General features: G+C 47.0%; 1 protein-coding gene across 2 annotated transcripts in view; it reads right to left on the reverse strand.

Annotated features, from left to right (window-relative positions):
- Positions 1-7,806: 7,806 nt before the first annotated feature.
- Positions 7,807-13,282, reverse strand: part of LOC138807197 (alpha-ketoglutarate-dependent dioxygenase FTO) — a 385,313-nt gene continuing 379,837 nt past the window's right edge. For both annotated transcript variants that reach the window (XM_069992766.1, XM_069992762.1), the window contains one exon: positions 7,807-10,085. In XM_069992766.1, the coding sequence (XP_069848867.1) occupies positions 10,011-10,085 (75 nt within the window). In that variant the 3' untranslated portion in view covers positions 7,807-10,010. The remainder of the gene's footprint in view (positions 10,086-13,282) is intronic.

Genomic DNA, 13,282 nt, shown 5'->3' on the forward strand with positions numbered 1-13,282 from the left:
TCACGCTGTACACTGCAAGCTGGAGAAGCAATGGAGGTGAGGTTCCTCACGCAGCCAGCTTGCTCTGGATTCTTAGCTGGGACTACACTGTTGGAAGGGAACTAACTGAAGGATGAAATTTCATGCTGGAAATCCCCAGCGCAGAGGCTTCTGGGTAGTCATTACAACCCAGAGCAAGAAGGACCAGTTTCAGCACCAACATGCCCTCCACTTGGAAGATTCTGGAACCACAGACCAGGCGGCCATCTCTCCTAAGGAGACATCGGACCCTCTGAGCGGTGCCTTAATACCAGGCAACTGTTCAGTTGTTCTCTGTCTCTGCAGAGAATGTCTTCACTCCACTTGTCTGCAGAACTTCCTTCTGTCCACACAAGAGGTCTGGGGCTGAAAGCCAACAGGGCTTCCCCTACCCCCTCTCTGCCGGTCATGGGGCTTAAACTCTGGGCCTGGGTGCTGTCCCTCAGCTCTTCAGCTCAAGGCTAGTGCTCTACCACTAGAGCCACAGCACCACTTCTGGTTTTCTGGTGGTTAATGGAGATGAGAGTCTCATGGACTTTCCTGCCCAGGCTGGTGTTGAACTACAATCCTCAGCTCTCAGCCTCCTGAGTAGCTATGATTACAGGTGTGAGCCACCAGTGCCTGGCTTCTCCTTTTTAAAAAAAAATATAATTTTATTGCTATTAAGGTGTTGTACAGAGAAGTAACCATTTCATAAGTCAGGTAAAGAGTTTTTTTTGACAATATCACCCCTTCCTTTGCTTTCCCCCAGTTTTTTCCCTCCTGTCCCTGCCCTCTTGAGATACTGCCTAGCTCTAGCATCTCTAATTCAGACATAGCCTTGAGCATTGCTCTGTACACTATTTTTTTGAATGCTAGTAATTCTTGATTAGTTTTCCTTTCATTTTCTTAGCATGAATATTTTGCTTGAGATATCATGAAATACTTACCATTGTAATTTACATGCATTGAACAATTACTAAGAACTAGACATGAGGTTGGCTAGAGTGGTTCATGCCTGCAATCCCAGCTATAGAGGAGGCCTATTAGGAGGATTGTGGTCTAAGTCTGGTGTAAGTAGAGGCTCTAATCTCAAAAATAATGAAAAGGAAAAAAAAAGAGCTGGGGGGTGTGTGGCTCACATGGTAAAGCACCTGCCCAGCAAGCATGAGGCCTTGAGTTCAAACTCAGTACTACAAACAAATGCATTCAACTTGACACCTGTTAGTCACTTGGTATGATTATGAGCGATTCAGCAATCCTCTGGGTGATGTTCTAGATTGGCAAACCTGTACAGGACCTGATAGTGACTGATTAAGGCAATGCAGGTGACTGTAAGAAAGCTATGTCCCAATAAAACTTGATTTAATCCTAACAGGCTGTGGATCCTTCTCTGACTCCTATTCTAGCTGTTACTACAGTGGCTTCTGCCTGATCTGAATTTGGCATGTTCACTCCTGGTGCCTATTTCATGAATTCTGATGGTGTGTCGGGGATAGTTGAAATCACCCACGTCATGTAGGTCTTGTGTCCCAAGGAGGGGAAAAAAAATTAGCATCTTGTTTCCCAGCGTGACAGAATTGCTCCTTTGGGGGCCAGAATTCGGAGGCGGAAGACCCTTCCTGCCAGCAACCCGAACCCAACTCCTACAGACCTGTGGCCGAGTCTGGAGGTGAGCTGGAGAATGTTCCTTTTCCTCCCAAATTTCACTGCATACCTGCCCGCCAACTTCCCTAATTCACCTTAACTGGCTCACCCTTATCTGGGCCTCCACGGCCCACCCAGGACCTGGATGACACAAAAACGTTAGGAGAGACCTACTTGGCAATGGAATCATAAAGCACTTAGCCAGTTGGGGGTTAGAGCTTGGAGGACAGGGTGGTGGTACTTCCAGAATAAGGCCTAGTATTTAGGAAAAAGCCAACAAGCATTTACTAGACAAATCTACCGTAGTGAGGGCTGAACAGGCACGTGGAATGTGAACTGGCAAGGGAACAGAGTGTGCGTGGTCTTGGCTGGCTTCTTCACCTGGCTCTTCTCGAATATCTTCAGCTCAACAGGCCAGGCCCAGCACCAGGGCTCCAGGTCTCTTGCCTGGTGCTGGACACAGATTTTTGCTGGCCCCTTGCTGTCAAACTCACTTGGATTTTAGCTTCAGCTGGGCTTCATGCTTTCAGAAACATTTCTCCCATCTCCTTTTCACGTGAGGCCCTGGCAGGGAGGCCTTACCCATCCGGCATGCACGGCTCACATAATGGGCGCAAGGAAATGGGAGAAAACTCGGGGAAAAAAAAAATTAACAAAAACAACCACTGACCCCGTGTAGCTGTTGGGAATGCTAACAGGGGCTTGTTGCCCTTTGAAAACTAGACACAGACATTTCTGGCCAAATGAAAGCAATGTTCCTCATGGAGGGCTCGAGACAGCAAATGGAGCCGGAGTCACACACACTTAGTTTCAAACTTATGTTGCCGCTCCCAGGGAGAAATCAATGTACAGTATATTAAAAACAATCACTGCAGCCTTAAATGATCCAAGGGCTTAGCTTTGAATGCATTCAAGCTAATGGCGGCCTTAATGGCTTCTGACAGATCATCCCATTGATCAAGGGGCATGTATGAAATACGCTGTCTGCTAAACTCTGTTTTGATTTGGAGAAGAGAACACAAAACGTCCCTGGTAAACAGGGCTTGATTGTTCACATGTCCACCGGCATCCTCTCGCCTGACCCCAGTCGGGAACACAGGAGGGCGGACAATGGGGCGCTATCTACCTGGGTGCTCTGCTCTCAACTGTAATCAGGGCATAATCAAGTGGACATCTGTCTGAAGAGCTGGCGGCAGGAGTGGGAAGGGGGAGGGAAGGAGGTGGCCAGAGGTCCGGTTTTCAGTGTTGGATGAGTTACCAGTGATCCCTTTTGCTGCTCTGAGAAATTGATTCATCCCTTGTGGGGTCTGGGGGTTGGCAGGTTAACTGCGCTTGCTCCGAAGTAAAAAACCCAATCCTCTCTTTGAAAGCTACCCTGGGTTTCCTAGTGCGGATGGCAAGGTTAGCAAAGAAGCAAATGAAGTTGCTCCCTCGCCTGTGAGTTTGAGGCTCCAGGATCATTTTACAGAGGGCCGAACATACCTGTACTCAAGCCTGGCATTTTCCAAGACAGTATGGAGACTGAAGAAATGAAAGAGGAGAGCTTAGCTTAATTCGTTGTGACTGCTCCTGTACAAAAGGTACTCTGGGTTGCTTGTCGAAGCCTCAAGAACAAGCCATCGACAGCTCTTGTCAGATGGGCCTGGCATAATCAGAAGTGATAAACATGTAGAAAGCCTTCCATGACACAGATAGTTAGACCGCTTTACTGTTTTGGTTTTGGTTGCTGGTATTCAGGTTTGAACTTAGGGCCTCCCCTTGGTAGGCAGGTGCTCTACCGCTTGAGCTAGGCTCCCAGTCTCCAGTCATTTCACTTTATTTTTTTATTCCAGGTAAATTGTCCTTTTTTTTTTTTTTCAGGTCCAGCTTGTACCATGTTCCTTTCTCTCAAATAGAGGGATGACAGGCACACACCATTACACATGACTTTGTGTTGAGATGGAGGTCTCACTACCTTTTGGCCATAGTTGGCCTTAAACCCTTAATCATCCTGACCTCTGTCTCCCTTGTAGCTGGGATTGCAGGTGTGATCCACCATGCTGGCCTCATTATGGTTAATGGCCATCATTGTTCTTTGGATTTTGCACTTCTGATATCCTTCAAATGCCAGAAAATGTCCAGAGTGCACAGGGCTGGGGTGAGTTTTACCTGTGGGATCTCTTTGTCTCAGAGGCTGGGCAGGGCCAGAAGGGAGCCTTTTTTCAAAATGGTACCAGGAAGGCAGAGGCCATCACTAGTGATCTCCAGCTGATCTGCAACACCAAGAAAGACTGTGGAGGGATCACATGACATGGCCAGAAACCAGTATCCAGGACCCCTGCACTTGGCCTAAACCCCCATGGATTACATAGACTTGGCCTTTGTGTCCCCATCAGGAGGGCACAGAGCGTGTCCCAGGCCAGCACTTCCTGTCTCTCAGCAAGAAGCCACCACATTTACAGATTAAAACACAGGGGGAAAACCAGGGCTAGAAGCACTTCATTAGTATGAGTGCCATGTTTAGCCCGTGGCTTTTGTAAAATTGATGAATTTTGTCTAAAGGCAAGTGCAGACAGGCAAACAGATCTGTATCTGCTGTTATCCATTTAGCCTGACATATGTGCAGAGGAACTATTTCACCTCGATTCTTTCAGGACTGATGAAAAGTAAATGTGAACAAAGTCATGAACTGCACCATTGGAAAAGAATCATGGTTTCTGATGCCGGCAGTTAATTAACGCTTCCCTCCCCTCGCAATAGCCTGACCCTAGTACTTAGACATTCTCAGTCAATAAACAATTGTTGTACACAGATTATCCATTAGAAGGTGGTGGCAGCAATGTTTTTAAGCAAATCTAAAATTGCAAGGGTGACCTAATCTCCCTGTGGTAATGGGAGTTCTGGGGAATCATTTTTCATAGTATCTCATTTATAAGATGTTCCAGGCCATCTGCCTAGGGGAAAAAAATGGAAGCCATGAATAGCAAATTGGATAACACAAGATGGGGAGACACTATCCTTCTTAACAGTCAACAGCTCTCTCATGTCTACTTTGTGACTATTGCACGTCTCGAGCAAGATTCCACTGACGATCATAATTTAGATGCATGGCGTGGTTTACTAAGTGGGGCACAAGTGAAAATCTCCCTGCGCATGGTGGTCATAGGTGACAGAGATCATAATAGGTGGTAGTGATGAGCCTTATCATCATTCCCAAATAGGAATGCTGAGAAGTGAGGCAATCTGCCTGAATTCCGAAGCCTTTGTCACAGGGAACGGTGAATGATAGCAGTAGGAAAACAGAACAATGAAGACTGTTAACAATTTCAAAGAAAGGTAGGAAGAGGGAGAAGAAAATAACAGAACCAGGTGCCAGTGGCTCATGCCTGTAATATAGCTACTCAGGAGGCTGAGATCTGAGGATTGCAGTTCAAAGCCAGCCTGGGCAGGAAACTTCAGGAGACTCTTATCTCCAATTAACCATCAAAGGAAAGAAGAAGAAGAGAAAGAGGAAGAAGAAGAGAAGGAGGAGGAGGAGGAAGAAAAGCTGGAAGTATAGCTGTGGCTCTAGTGGTAGAGTGTTAGCCTTGAGCAAAAAAAAAAAAAACACCTCTCAGACAGCACCCAGGCCCATGACTGACACACATAAACAATAAATAAAATTTAAAAAAGAAAGTAATATATGGGGTGAATTTGATCAAAGGACATCATATACATCATCATATACATGTATGGAGAGAGAACAAGGAGAACTTTTTGTATAGTTGATATGGTTGTAATGAAAACAAAACAAAATTAAAGATAGCAGCTGGGACCTCATGGCAGACCCATGTGTGCTGGGTCCCAGTGGAGCTATTTCATGTGCACATTGACGTACTGACCTTCATGACTGCCTGAGGTTCTGACTCCCACTCCCACTTCCTAGATGGGCAAACTGAGGCTTGGAGGGGTGGTGCCTTTGCAGCCTCAGAACCAGGCCACACGGAAGAAGTCCACAGACCGCGACCTCCACCACCACTCAGATTTGGGGAATCTGAGGGAAGTAAGCAGATGGGTGGACGTTGGGGATGGGTAGAAGTTGTAGGAGGATCAAGGCTGGGTTCTGCAAGGCAGGGAGGGGGTCAGACCTGAGCTGTTTGAGAATGGGGCGGCAGGATGAGAATCATGGGGGCTGGGCTGTGTGGGGCTGTGCTGGGGCAGTGTGAGAGAACACAGCATTTTCTTTGTTCCTAAGACACTCAATAAAGAGACCTGGACTTTCCAGCTGTCTCCAGAATGTATTGGGGTATCTCAGACTAGCGAGAGAAGCAAAGGTATTCCTTTCCCTGAAACCAACTTCCCTAGCACAGCTACAGCCCCTGGGACCTGGTCACCTTGCTGGGAGTCATTAGGACTCCTGGGCCCAACTCAGAGCTCCTGGCTCTCTCTCTCTCTCTCTCTCTCTCTCTCTCTCTCTCTCTCTCTCTCTCTCTCTCTCTCTCTCTCGCTCTCTCTCTCTCTCTCTCTGTTCCCCCCCACCTCTCTTTCTCTCTGCTGCAGTCAGTACCAGCTATTACAACCAGCCTGGGCCTCCCCCCCCACTTTATGGTTGTCAAATTGATTTCACCACGGCGATACCTATGGCTCCCAATGAAACTTAATTAAAAATACCATTTAATCACAGAGTAACAAAGGCAAACTGGATCAGCAGCATTACCACCTCAGCGCATTTTAATCCGCACCGCCTCGCTCCATCTGAATCTGTTCGGATGAGAGTTGCTTTTTCAAATCAGAATCCTCTTGTCTTCATGTGCTCGCCTCTGACAGATCTCCAAAGTAAACAGCATTTAGTGTGGCACAGATCCAAATGTATGCAATTTGCCCAGTGGTTAAAAAAAAAAAATCAGCTTTAACTAGAGCAGAGGAAAAGAAGTTTCACTGGAAAATAACCTTCCCTGAAACACACAAAATGCTCCTGAGCACAGGCGTCCATTAACAGGGCCGATGGGATCTCATTTCCAGCATCCCTCGACCCACTCAGTGATGATTTAGAAGCTTATTACTGAAACCGTGTCATAAGCAGTGCCATGACCCGGCCCTTTGCTGTCTAAAAACCTCACTTGGGCTGGCGGCTGCTGGAGAGGAGAAATGGCCGTGGCTGTGGCCGAGTGGGTGATGCTCAGCGGGAACTGCAAACAACAGGTGCTCACTGCCAGCAGCCTTCCTCACCAATGGAACTCTCAACTGGAAAGGAGGCTCCTTGGCCTGGGCTGGAGTTGTCATCCCCGCCCCCACCTGCCCAATGTCTCTTTGAAATGGGGAAGTAGCCAGAGTGATCAATGACAGCATAAAACTACCTTGCCTAGTCACCCGGAGCATGCTCTGCACGAAGCCTTCTGCATTTCCCAGGGCAGGAGAAAACAAACCTCAGAGCCTGGAGCCAGGTCTATCCCTGCTGGGCTATATCACTGGTCACAAGGGTCCTTTTCTTTTCTGGAGCTGCTCTAACCCTCCAACTCCCCTGAGGACTTTGTGGCTGCAGTCTCCCCATCCCCCCTGCAGAAAGCTCTTTTCTCCCTCCTCTCTCTACTGATCACTGATCTACCAGCTTTTGGATTCCAGATTACCCCATACTACTGGTGTTGGGCATATAAAAGGCAGGACTGAAGCCACTGAGGATGAAGGAATGTCTCAGGTTACTTTTCTTAAGGGAACTAGGACTCCACAACCAGGGAGCCCCATAGGAGGAGGGGGAGGAGCTGGTGCTCATGCCACACTGCTGGCTCCTCACCTATTCTCAGCCCTACGGCCATAAGGATCTCTGGGCCCATGTTCCCAGCAAAATCTACCCAGCTTACCACCTGGCAGGATAGAAGTTGACAGTCAGCTCCCTGCCAGCCACCGTTCTATTGTCTCCTGCCTCCAATCCTTCCACCCACTTCAAACCCTACCCTCCACCTCCTTGCCCATTTCATGTTAAGGTTTAAGTATGCCTTCTGGAGGCCATCTTTCTTCTGGAAAATGCAATCTTGCCTTTTGGATTCAGTTAAGGTAATGGCTTCTCCAACTCCTCTTACATCACTTGGCTATACATGGAGAATCTGCTAAGGGCCTCCATCCACCCGGGATCCACCCGGGCCGGGCCAGCGCAGCAGGCCCTTTCACTGATGAGCAAGAAAAGCACAGGACCTCTCAGGTGTCAGAGCTGATCTTTTTCTATCTTTATTGTCTTAGAAGGCATAACAATGCACATAACATATTAATACAAGCAGCTCGTGAATACAACTCATAAGAATATGCATATATTGGGGTGAGCACTAAACATTACTGATTCCTACTACAGAGGCACAAGCAAGCAGGCTCAGGGAGTGCTGATACAAAGTCGGGGGCGGGGGGCAGGCCAGGGTTACAATAAATGATCACAGGGAGCAACAGAGTCTCAGCAAACCCCAGAAGGTCCTGGCTGCTTTAGAGCTGCTGCCATGCTAGGGTGGTTCTGAGATTTAAAGAAAATACAGACATTTTTATATTTATGTGAAATCTCCCAATTTTTAAATATTGGCATCTAATGGAATATAATAAGGAAGAAACACCATAGTGCTCAATAAAACACTGAGTTGAGGGCCAGGGACTCTGTGTGTACCTATGTATGCCTGTGTGTGTGTCCATGCGTGCGTTCCTGTGTGTGTGTGTATGTGTGTAGTGACTCAGTGTGTGGCACCTGTGTGCCTATGTCATTGCATCTACTCTCTGCAAAATCCCTGTGAGGTCCACATCACTTCTCTTTTACTGATGAGGAAATTGAGGTCCAAAGTCATCAGGAATTTAATCCAAAGTCTGGGAGCCCCGAGTCTCCCCATGATGAAACCCTGGCTACCTGGTGAAATGGGGCTTGTCCACAGCTGACTCTGGGGGCAGGGAGGAGTGCTTTGAGCCAGTGAGTCCTGAGAGCAGGAAAGCATTTGTTCTCAGCCTCTAAACTACTGCAAACAACTACTAGAGAAGTCTACGGGCTGAAAAGAGGGGCTCACTGCTGTCACAATTTCTGAGGACAATAAAGGACAGGAGTCAAGCCAAAAAAGCAAAAGGTCAGTGTACCATGAGATACCACTGGCACAAGCCTGGGAGGAGGGAGAAGAGCATCCAAGGTCAGCTTAGTGATACATAACAACACTCATGTTCATGGGGTAGGGAGCCAGATAATCATGGCTAGAAATTATACCAGACATTGTTCAAAGTCTGTAGCTAGATCACTTAGGTCATCTTGGGAGCTGGTGCCCTTAGCATCTCTATTACACAGATGAGGAAACTGAGGCACAAGCAAGTATGGAAGATTGTAAAACTAGTGGAGTCTTAGTCCTGCCACTCTGGAACTACAACCCAGGCTCAACCCCTACTCTGCACCATCTCCTTGATGCCCTGTCATTACCGACAAAATGGGGGTTGAAAACCAAAAGGTACTCCGCCGGTTAAATCCACAAAGCAACGTAAATAGCACTAGGTCTCTGTCATCAGATCAGGGGAACTCTGCAAAGACAGGAGTTTGGCCTTGTTTTCTTTGTTAACGCCTCCCCGTTCCTGTGTGTGGAGCACAGAGCTCTCAGGTCAGCCCTACTGAGCCTTGTTTCAGAGAAGAGAAGAGGCTATTCTTCAGTCACTGCTCCTTTCATTTCTCACCCCCACCTCCATGAGAACAGTGGCAACAGAGGACTGGAAAAGGAAATGCCTGTTCTCAAACTTTTTACAGACATCTTGTTCAATGATGAAAACATTTCATGTCTGTGCTGTCCCAAACAGTAGTCACCAGCCACAAGTCTCTGTTAAGCACTTGAAATGTGACTGGGACAATGGAGGAAAGGACTGTCAGTTACAATTAAGAGCAGTTTTAATTCCGAGTAGCCACGGCTAGCTGGTGGCTACCCTGTTGGATGGTACGGCCTCTAGAGAAATTGGGATGGATGTGTCAAAATCCTGTCTTGCCCTGGTAACTGGGACCCTGGGCAGCTGGCCAAGGAGGAAAGGAGGTCACCCTGTGTCCCAGGCTGGGGGTATTCATGTTGCTATCCCTGGAAGGGTGAAAGCCCCCCCCCATACACAAATCCCAAGGGGCAAGAATTTCCTAGAAGTTCCTATTCAATGCTAAATAGGACTATGACACTGTGTCATTTTTCAACATTTTGACATTCACCGGTTTTGTTTTCTAGCTGTTTTGACCTGGGAGTTGGTTCTACAACCTAAGGGCCAGGAGAAGCCTCAACGTGCTTGACCAAGACTGGAGAAGAAAATTCAAAGGTAACTTCTGTTCCTTCACCTAAGACTCACGCTCCTTCTAGTGTTTTGCTTCCAGAAGCTGACCTCTGAGCTCTGAAATGATGTCAGAGAGGTCAAAGGGCAGAGGCATGGCAGGGTCATCCTTCTCCCAATATGGTCGGCAGTCTGGTCTCTGATCCACTGGCAAATTCCGGGCGATTCGGGCCTGGCACCTGGGAGAGTAAGAACAGACAATTAAGCATTATGGGAAACTTCTACAAGGTCCAAACTCATGGAAAACCTGGAGATAAACATGGGCAAATACTCCCCCAAAGGATCGTCTGTGGGATGATGGGAAAAGTTAAGTTTGCTAGGCAGGAAATAGGTGCTTCTAAGAAGGAAAAACAATGTGGCTTCAGAAAGGCCTGTCATCAGGGAAATGCCGGGACTCTGCCTTTAAAATGGTGAATTATTTTTTCATTATCTCAACTGTTATTTAAAGTGTGTGATTAAGCCATTATCAGATTTAAATGTTTGTGGGATTTCAATGTATTACTAGATTACTGGGAAAGATTAAATTGAATTTACTGCATTAAAACGTCCAAGAATAGATTAAACAATATTACAGGCCAGGATTGACTTTGGAGATCCTGGAGATTTACAAGTGTCCCAGCTTGCTAGGCTCAGAAAAAGGCACTCCAAGGAGAGACTGGTTTATAAGGATATATGCAAATAGAGGTTAATAATCATTTCCACTGATGAATAGATGAGGGAAACTTCCACAAAATTAAATTAAGAGGCTAGCAAGAGTTAGTCCCTAAGGAAAACACTTAAATCACGCTTTTTATTAAATGGATTATTCATCAATAGTAGAGAAATTAATTATCATATACGGCTAAATTATAGCCTCCTAGGAAAAAAGTTGGGGCATGATCACCAGGCATCTACCTTGCAGAGTTGAGCTTATTTAAAATTGGGCTGGGAAGGCTCTATGGCTTCCACTTTATTTATCTGAAAAAAAAAAAAAAAAGAACCAAAGAGAAGGAAGTAAATTGCATCCAAGAAGGAGCACCTCCTCTGTTCTGTGGGAGCACTTTGCAGTGAGAGTGTATATGTGTGCAGCCCAAGCCAAATGCCCAGTCCTCAGGAAGGGACTGCATAGGCTCCACCTTTGCGCCTCAGTCTTCAGCAGTTAGAAGTGGTCATCATTTCCATTAGTCCTTTGCCTGTGCTAGTGTGACTCTGAAGAGATCAAAGAATGGGATAGCCTAGCCCCACTCGGGGCCTGATGGCAGAGAAGATCCCTAACTTAAAGATGTCTTCTTCTCTAGGGAATTATTAATGGTGAGGGGACCCCAGGGGATGGGGGGAATATACTTCAACTTTACACCTATTTTCACATGTGGTTAATTGCTCTACCGGCATCCTATGCACTCAATCCGTCGTACATTACAAGTAACATTCCAATATATCTTCAGCTCTCTGCATCAGGCCCTGATAATAGCGTCTGTTAACATGCACTAAGTACTATTATGTAGCACATCACTTCATAAATAATAAGATTAGCTGACCTCAGGGCCCCAAGAAGAGTAATGTGTTTAAATGTTCTCATTATTTATTTAAAACAAGAATTAAAGCAACAGAAGCTGCTTCTGACAATCCTCTTAGCATAAATATTAAAGTGTTTGCCCTGATAAGCACGCCCCGCACGGAGGGACGGAGGGTGCTTTCTGCAGACTTCTTCCTGATAGGTGTTGGAGGCCCAGCACTTTCTGTCATCCTTCTCAGGGTGCATCTCTGCCGTTCTCGTGACAGTCTCTAAATCACTGGAAAGTGACGAGGGGCAAATTAATATTCAAGGGAAGCTGAGACTAATTACAAAGGAGCTCTGCAAAGCCTTTCAAATTGTGCTTTCTCCCCGCCTCAGAATCACAGAGTAATGCTCAATTTGCTGGGTAGGGAAAGTTATTCCAAATTGAGCATTTCAATCTCACAGTGGATAAATTATCCGCGCACACATTATCCTGCCTGGCAGATTAAAGGGCCATGATAAGTGTCGACCCACCTAGACTATCATAAGGTTTGTAAAAAGTCAATAGAGATGTGTCTTCTCTGTCAAATGGGCTTTGCCTCCTCACTCGGGGAAAGTATTCAAAAAATCAGGAAAACCCATGCCAGGGGCTGCTTGTGCGTGTACTACGCCGCACTCCTAAAGACTGGCTGTGCTTTGGGGCACAGCTATCCTGGCTACTACCAGGACAAAGAGCAGCTACTATGGGAACTACCTTCTCCTCAGGTGAACCTGTGCTCGCCTGACTCACCACCTCCACCACCTCTACCAGGGCTAGGGCGAGAACCCTTGGCTGAAGCCAGTAATGGAGGACTGCTATGTAATTCTTCCCTTGATACTCAGTGCTCACTGCCTATTTCCAAATGGCAATAAGAGGACCCAGGAGAGTCTCTGCACTTGATAGAATGAGCCAGGACAGATGCCCCATTCACACTGCAGTGTCTGACTCAGCATCACACTGGACTGTGGCACTGGGAAAGAGAGGCTGGAATGACTTAGAGGCATGGCCCCTTTAGCTTCCTATTTCCCTTCCTCAAATCACTTGTTCTGCCTTCTTGGATCTCAAAGTCCTAAAAGGGGAAATTGGAACACACCACAGGGAAGGTGTGTTCCCCGGGCTCTCTGGGCGGCTGCTTTCCAGGGACATGGCATGTGGGCCATGTGTCCTTACCCCACTTTGCCTCTGGTGTGTCAGTAAGGGGATGAGGAAAAGAATGATGACAATGACAACAACCCAGCTGCTCCCCCCCATCCGTGGCTATGCTTTCTGTGGTCTCCGTGATCCATGGGCAGCGGTGGTCTGGAAATTCCAGAAATAACTCGTAAGTTTTTACATGGTGCACTGTGGTGAGGAGGGTGATGAAATCGTGTTACTCATCTCTGCCCCGCCCAGGATGTGAGTCATCTCTTTGTCCAGTGTAATCATGTTGTCTCTGCTACCTGCACACACTGTCATGGCTCAGTGGACGCCCCTCCTGACATATCATCAGAGGATATGGTCACCAGTGGCCTCAGGCCACCTCACAATGCCTGGGTCGCTCACCTCGGTTCGTCTCATCACGTAGGCGCTACAGCAGCTCACTGCCTTAGCCGCCGAAGGGTGAGTGCAGCACGAGATATTTTGGAAACAAGAGAACATCCATTCATGTAACATTCATTTGGCCACACTGTTCCAACGGTTCTGTTGGATTAATCAGTGTTCATGTCTTCCTGGGGCTGATTTATAACTTATAGGTGTGTTTGTAGGGGTAAACAATCTAGGTAGGGTTATAGGCATGGTTTCGAGCAGGCAGTCAGGATCTTGGAGTACATATCCTACAGATGAGGGGACTAGAGTAATAGTAAGAATACCTTCTAAAT

This window comes from Dipodomys merriami, unplaced genomic scaffold, assembly GCF_024711535.1.
Source record: "Dipodomys merriami isolate MVZ:Mamm:240054 unplaced genomic scaffold, mDipMer1.0.p SCAF_415, whole genome shotgun sequence".
NCBI lineage: Eukaryota > Metazoa > Chordata > Mammalia > Rodentia > Heteromyidae > Dipodomys > Dipodomys merriami.